We start from the raw sequence: 7,823 nt of genomic DNA on the forward strand, positions 1-7,823 counted from the left end.
CCACGGACCCACTAGAATTTCAATGTTTATTGTTTCAAAGTAAATCATAATAAAGTCTTATAAATTTTATGTAACTATAAAGACATAAACAAGTTTTTTGATCTCTAGCACATTTATTAAGATAATAACATTTTCTTAACCCAATTTCATTGACATTGTTATTTTTATCCTTAAATCATTTTGAACCTTTTTTTTTTTAAAAAAATTAACATCTTATCATGTCATAACGTCCATTTTTCTAATTTCGAACTAGAAAGAAAATTACAAAATGCTAATATAATCAATTATAAAAAATATATATATAACATATTTGGTAATTGTAATTGTCCGGGATATCGCACGGGTCAAAAATACTACTCCCTGATAAAGGCTTTACTAATTTGTAGTGGGTTGTTGACCCACTTGGGAGATAAAAGGTTTTCGCATATAATTACAATTCCCTGAAAAACTCTATTTCTCTAAATTTAGTGACTACCGCGTAATTTCCTAGAAAAGAATTTTGAAACCCTAACCCTCAAAATTGCGCTAACCCTCCCCTGCGATTACAAGGGAAATTCCATCTCTCTCTACGGATTGCAGATTCCTCTCTTCTTCTCTATCCGAAAACTTCAACTTCCTAGTATCAATTAAATTTACTTTTCGACGAAAGAAATTGAAGAATTGGATTTTTTCGACGATTCCAAATTCTTGAAGAAAGGTTTGTTCTGGACTAATTTTACTATATACTCTTAAGTTTTAAGTTATAAAATGTGTAGTTTATCATTAAATATTTGATTTTGTGGGTAAATTCTGAAGTAACTGGAAACGAAATTTCGTTTGTTATATACTAATACTATTGTTGAAGAAGTATATATTTCGTTAATTTAATCGCTGGAACCATGAAATGATGTTAGTTATTGTCTTTATGAATAGATTTAAAGAAAAAAATGGAAGTTGATTCTGATATGCATGATTCTGCCACAAATGCACCTGAAAAAGTAACCCCAACCGTGCAGATGGTTGGTGCGCAGTCGTCTTCGAAAGAAAAGGTAACATCTTGATTGTAATGTATGTGAGAATTGTTCAAGTTGTCATGTTTGATGAAGCATACCGTTTGATTTTTTAAAGGTGAAGGAGAAGGATGAAATTATGGACTCGATGGAGAAGTTGCAAATTCAGGAATCGTCATCGGACTTCAAGAGGAAACCTGTCATTATTATTGTTGTTGGAATGGCAGGTCAGTTTTGTGTATCCATTACTGTACTAATTAGTAGTTTACGAGTCCGCCCATCCTGAATGCTTGGATACACTTTGAAAATGGGAAAAAAGGAGACAACTATTTAAGGCATTTTTTTTCAATGATTAGTAGTGTATGCCACCTTCATTTGTTGTTGCTTGTGCCAATTTCCCATGTTACTTTCTCAATTGGAACTTGATTGTACTGCTAGCACTGAATATCTGTGATTGAGTTATAGTGTAAATTAAATGTGATCAGGAAGTGGAAAGACAACTTTTATGCAGCAGCTGGTTTGCCATACACATGCTTCAAAGCTTCGTGGTTATGTGATTAACCTGGATCCTGCTGTTATGACCCTTCCTTTTGGTGCAAATATTGATATAAGGGACACGGTTAAGTACAAGGAAGTTATGAAGCAGTTCAACCTTGGTCCTAATGGAGGCATTTTGACGTCACTAAATCTTTTTGCGACAAAGTTTGATGAGGTAAAGCTTTAACTTCATGGTTGGCTTATTGTGAAGGGTTACCAAAATTACTGTGGCTGAATGTTTTTGATAGATTTGTTTGTGATGAAGCTCCTGCATTCTTTTAGTGATGGCTAACTTTGAGGACGATAGTCATCAGATACATGAATACATTCTTATTACGCGTGAATCTTGTTCGATTGACAATTTGAAGGCAGTCTTACTATGGTGTTTTTGTATAGTAGAGGAACTATGGGCATGCAGTTCAGGAATCCTCTCCCACCAGTAGTTAAAGAACTTCCATAATTGCCGAGGGAGAGAGTTATATAGGGGACCTAAAGTTCAATGGAACTATGCATATTGAACATTATTAATTTCGTCTTCATGGAACTTTAAGTGGCTTTTCGACATACATGTTACAAAAAAAAGGCCAACTGTCTTGGGAACACTGTGTTTATTTCCTTTTGTTAAAATATCTCTTTCCAAGTTTCTTTAAGTTAACCTCTAAACTCTGTCTGTTTTCTAGTTAGGATAAGGTGGTGTACAATTAAATCTTTTTAGACTTAATGTGACAGGACCTATGTGTAGGTGTAAACTTCTCTCCATTGATGGCCAACTAGTGAGTGAAAGCTCACATACTTTGTGGTGCTTACTGTACATATCCTACATGTGATCATTTTCATGAGGCAATGTAAATTGGCTGGTGGTCAGCAGTGTTTGGCTTCTTGATACTGCAGGACCTGACCCTGTTTAAAATATCTGTAGACTTCATAGGATTATGAAGTTTATCAAAGGCCACAAAGTTCTGTAATTTAGTTAGAAGAAAGTTTGCAGAGAAGTGTTCCAACTTCCAACTGTAAGGCCCTTATTGTGAGCCGTTATTAATGATGGATATTGGATTTGTAATAGTAGTGGACAAAAAAGAAACAAGGAAATGAGGTAAAGCAGGGTGGACCTCTAAAGAAACCAAAAGCTCTGACGGAACAAGACTGTCTAACTAAGCCTCCTAAGTGTACCTGCCTTTCATTCCCTTTTTGCTGTTATTTTGTGGGGATGTTTATTTGTTAACAACGGTATATAACCAAACAATATCTTTTCACATTGCTATTTGTTTTTTTGGTTCGATTATGATTTGTTAAAAGAAGATTTTAGTTGTTTGCTACCTATGTTTAGTTATTGAATCTGTATTGAGTGTTTTGCCTTGAGGCTCAACCTATGATGTGGGTGCCTTTTGTTCAAACTTTCAGGTTGTTTCAGTTGTTGAGCGTAGAGCTGACCAGCTTGATTATGTGCTGGTGGACACACCTGGGCAGATTGAGATATTTACTTGGTCTGCCTCTGGAGCCATAATTACTGAAGCCTTTGCGTCTACTTTTCCGACCGTGGTTGCTTATGTAGTTGATACCCCACGCTCTTCGAACCCAACCACATTCATGAGCAATATGCTGTATGCTTGTAGCATCCTTTACAAGACACGGCTGCCTCTTATCTTGGCATTTAACAAGACTGATGTAGCTCAGCATCAGTTTGCTTTGGAGGTAGATTTTATTTCTCGGAGTATTATATTTACGTATATGTGAGACCCAATTCTACTTCTATGCATTCCCCTTTGTTTAGCATTTTGTATTGCATTGTCTATTGCTTTCTTAACATTCTAGAGAAACACAACTTGTGATCTATGTTGAACATTGCATGATGTGGATTCTTGCAGAAAAAGAAATATTGCAGAAATGTCAGTTTAATTGCAAAGTGGAAATGGGAACTGTTGGGCATTATATTGGCTATTTGATTATTTACGTAATTGCTTCAAATATTTCACTTTATTGCCTTATATCAAGGAACACTATAGTCATTTGAAGTGTGCTTCCTCCATAATTCATGTCTAACGAGACCTTGCTCTGTTTCCTACTCCTAATCTGCATATTTAATGAGACATTGGATGTGGGTGTTCCTTTGATTTTATTGCTTTTAAGTCTTTAACATGATATTCAAATCAAATTGAGTAGTCTCATTAGGGATCGAAGTCTAAAACCTGGTACCATATGATTTTATTTTTGCTCTGCATTAGCTGTTGTATTCTGCTGGAATGAGCAATGCACTGCACAATCAATTATGTAGGTTGCCTATGGTTAATTTACTTTGCAGAAGTCATGTTAGTGCAATTTGCCATCAAAGATGTTGGTTACGAGATAATTACTTGTTACATCTGATGGGCTACTTTTTACATATGTGATTTAAGCTTCGAGATCCGCTTCTTCTGGATTCCCAGTATATTTGGTCTGTGTGAGGGAACTTAGTGTTGTTTCTAAACTAGATTGTTCTCTTTTTGCTATTGGAATTCCCTAACTTGGTGCAGGTTTTGGATGATAAACATGTGTTTGACCATTTTCTGGTTATCTTGGAATTTTACCTAGTCCAGTTGGATCTTGCTCCTTCCGTTTTGAGATTATATGGGTTCCTCAGCCTGATTGGGGATTGGGTGGCAAGAGTATGATGTGGGGGGGTTGGCAGTTTTAAAGATTTATGAAGCTTTTGAAGTTTGTGAATGGGAAGATTATGGCTTAGAATAAGGTTTTTAGCAACATTAGATTTGAGAAGAGAGAGATGTTGAAGACTATATTTTGATTGATGATTTAGAAGAAGAGGGTGTTGTGGGAGGATCTGGAAAGACCTCTTATGAACTTGTTAGAGGAGATTCTTTGAAAGAGAGGCGAATGGAAAAAAGATGGTGTTGATATGGGCTATGAAGGAGGATTCAAATTCTAGTCTTGTCTTTGAGGAGGTATTATGTTGAGGAATGGGTTGTATTGTGGTGTGAGCTTAGGAAGCCATTTTGGAAGAGATTCCTCTCTGTGAGGGTTTTTACTGTGAGGGGATGGTAGCCTAGTAGGTAGACTGCAGGCCGACAGGAGAGGTTAGATCTGTCAATCCGTAATGTTGATAGGGAGTGGTCAGTGAGACTCTTTGAGGAGGATGAGGGTCGTTTTGCTTTTTGTATGGATGAGGATAATTACCCGGTTTACTCCATCCTGATGTTCTAAATTCACTGGTTTTTAAATTCTGGAAGATGGTCGTTGATTTGATGAGTATGTTTCGGGAGTATTTGAAGTAGGGCTGTGGGTAATAGTATAAATTTGACCTTTATTACAGCCAAGTGCCAATTCTTAAAAGGAACCTTCTAAGTTCTAAGAATGTGCTGACGAGTGTAAAATATTCTAAAAAAGGTTTTCTGCTCTTCCCTAATCAGTTAGTCAATGTTCTGTGCACTATGTTTTCTATAGCCCGGCATGCTTTTGTTGGAGAAAGGTAAAATTCGGATGTGACTCTTATGGCGAATGAAACAGCTAATAATGTCTGTTAGAGTGGTCACTGATTTGAAGGGATTATCTCTAAGCTTGATTGTGTGAAGTCCTATGATGGGGTGAATCCGTGAATTGGAGTTTCTTGGAGACTGTAAGAAGCTTAAAACTTAATAGAGAAAGTGGATTGGGAGTGTTTTTCATCTGCTTGCGTTTCAGTCTTTGTGAATTGGCTGCCTAGGAGGTGGTTTGGGACCACAAGGGGCAGCAGCAGGGTGCTTCTTTCTCTATTCTCATTTATTTGGTAGTGGTTGATCCTCCTACTCGTATTCTTGCCGAGGGAGAAGTTCTGGGAAGTTTTAAGGGATTGAAGGGTGGCAGAGGAAGTGTTCTCTTTTCTTCTTTTCATTTACACTTCTCCTTTCCTCTTTTGGATAATCTAGCTGGTTTAGAACTCCTCACTGTTCTTTTGGTGTTTGAGGTGATTTCAGGGCTTAAGATCAGTTCAGGGAAATTGTTATTGTGTGATCACTTTTGGACCCCTTTTCTCTTGCTACTTCTGTTGCTGGCTGGGTATAAGATCCGAATTTTACCTTTGATCTTAGTGTTGTAGGAGGGAACCCTGGAAGGATCTCCTTCAGGGACCATGCAATGAAAATAATGTCATACAGGCTTGACAGGTGGAAGAGGGTCGCATGTTCTCCTCGTGTATGATACTATTATTCAGTCTTGTCTTAGCATCTCTATGAAAACCTCTTTGATCTTGTTGTGGGGTGCTTGAGTGGGTTAGGTTTGTAGGCCTGGTGAGGAGGATGATTTTAATCTTGATCTGGTGTTTAAGAACATTTCCTTGGTGGGAATATGGCAGGCTTGTGTGGTTGTGCCTGTGTTTGTGTTAGTGTATGGCAGACATCTTTCATATTGCTTGATCTGTGCATTTCTATATATTTTCTTTCCGCTCCTTTCAAAAGACGAAATGTTTTCCCATCATTTGATGCTTGGATTTGAGAACATCTTTGGTACATGGCAATAAGACGCTCAATTCTTCTCTTATATGGGTCAGTTTTTGCTGGTTGCATAAATTGTAGTGATGCTATATAATTTTTATAGGTCATAATTCTCTACTGCCAAGGCAAATATTAAGGAGCAATTGTTCCTTAACTATAACTATTCCCTTGCACAACTTGAATATTGGCTTGGAAAAATCTGTACCCTATCTTTTATATATACCTAGTATTGTAAACTTTACATTTTGTCTATGCTCGTAGTTCACTAATTATATCTGTGCTGCAGTGGATGGAAGACTTTGAGGCATTTCATGCAGCACTTGAGTCTGATGAATCCTACACTTCAACTTTGAGTCGAAGTCTATCTCTTGTGCTTGATGAATTCTATAAAAATCTAAAATCAGTAGGTGTTTCTGCACTCACTGGTGCTGGAATGAATGAGTTCTTTAAAGTCATCGATGATAGTGCTGAAGAATACATGGAGACTTACAAGTAAATACTCTTTGAGCAGAAAATCTTCATTTTTTATGTGGGAATGTCTCCCAAAGAAAAGCTTCCTAAGAAAAGGGGGAAATTATTGTGTTTGATTCCCTTTATCTGAAGTTTGTATACTAATGATCTGATGTTTGCATAGAGCTGATCTTGATAAGAGACGGGCAGAGAAGCAACGGCTGGAAGAGGATCGCCAGCGTGAGAATATGGAGAGGCTGAGGAAGGAAATGCAGAAGTCGAATGGAGACACTGTGGTTCTGAGCACTGGCTCGAAGGGCAAAGAGGCTGGAAGCAAGAGCATGCTTGAGGACGACGAGGAAGATGAAGATGAGGAAGAAGATGAAGATGAGGGGCTTAGCGATGAAGACGATATGGTAGATGATGAAGATGAAGATGAAGATGAAGAGGTTGCTTCATTTTCTTTCTAACAGTAAGGGACGGACTTACTCCTAGTTATTAACACTCAAATGAAAAAAAGTCTCCATCTTTTGGAAAGTTCTGGAAAAGCCTGTAGAGTTGCAATCCCAAATCTAATCTACATGGTTGTCATATTCAAAAACAACTAAAAAAAGAAATCTAAAACTCTGATATAGTGAAATGTAATTATATTTTCAATAGGAAAAAATAATATTAAACTTAGTGTACCATTTTAACTTCAAATATTTAAACGCAAGTAAACAAATGCAAAAGGTGCGCCTGGCCCGGCTGGAGGTGGAGCTCTTATTAGGGACCATTGTGGGGGATTAATTTCAGCGCTTTCTATGAACTTTGGGCACTGTTCTTCTTTCAAAGCGGAAGTTATGGCTTTGTTAAAAGGTTTAGAATTAGCCAGAGAGCTGCAAATCAGTAAGTTAATGATTCAACTGGACAATCTAGCTTGTGTTCAAATGTTGCAACTTAAAGCAACAGGGCGTAATGAGTGCACCCATATGCTGAACCGATGCCTACAGTTGATGGATAATGACTCCTGGGAAGTGCGGATACTTCATGTCTATCGAGAGGGTAACCGAGCTGCAGATTGGCTTGCCAACCATGGAGTTGCTCAACTCCTCCCCACCATCCTTCATTCTTCGGCACCACCGGGGCTTCGCTCCATTCTTGAGGAAGACTTTAGAGGAGTCTCTTTCCCTCGTCTTCTTCCTCCGTAGTTTTCTTTTTTGTAGTATTTTTCTTTTTTAGTTTGGTTGTTTACTTTTTTTCTTAGCTAGCTTTTATTTCTTTGGTATGCTGGTACCTCCTCTGGAGCAAAAAAAAAAAAAAAAAAAAAAAAAAAACAAATGCAAAAAGCCAGTAGGAAACTGACCACTGAGTCTAGTATCATTGATAAATGATTAATAAAAATAAA

At 37.5% G+C, this 7,823-nt stretch overlaps 1 protein-coding gene across 1 annotated transcript; it reads left to right on the plus strand.

Moving 5' to 3' along the window:
* Nucleotides 1-456: 456 nt before the first annotated feature.
* LOC104899786 (GPN-loop GTPase QQT2) lies at nucleotides 457-7,138 on the plus strand. The gene is made up of 7 exons (XM_010687051.4): nucleotides 457-697; nucleotides 913-1,028; nucleotides 1,108-1,216; nucleotides 1,475-1,701; nucleotides 2,928-3,218; nucleotides 6,273-6,478; nucleotides 6,621-7,138. The coding sequence occupies exons 2-7, from the start codon at nucleotides 927-929 to the stop codon at nucleotides 6,904-6,906; spliced, it is 1,221 nt and encodes a 406-aa protein (XP_010685353.1). The 5' UTR covers nucleotides 457-697; nucleotides 913-926; the 3' UTR covers nucleotides 6,907-7,138.
* Nucleotides 7,139-7,823: the final 685 nt, after the last annotated feature.

This window comes from Beta vulgaris, chromosome 7, assembly GCF_026745355.1.
Source record: "Beta vulgaris subsp. vulgaris cultivar EL10 chromosome 7, EL10.2, whole genome shotgun sequence".
Classification (NCBI taxonomy): Eukaryota; Viridiplantae; Streptophyta; class Magnoliopsida; order Caryophyllales; family Amaranthaceae; genus Beta; species Beta vulgaris.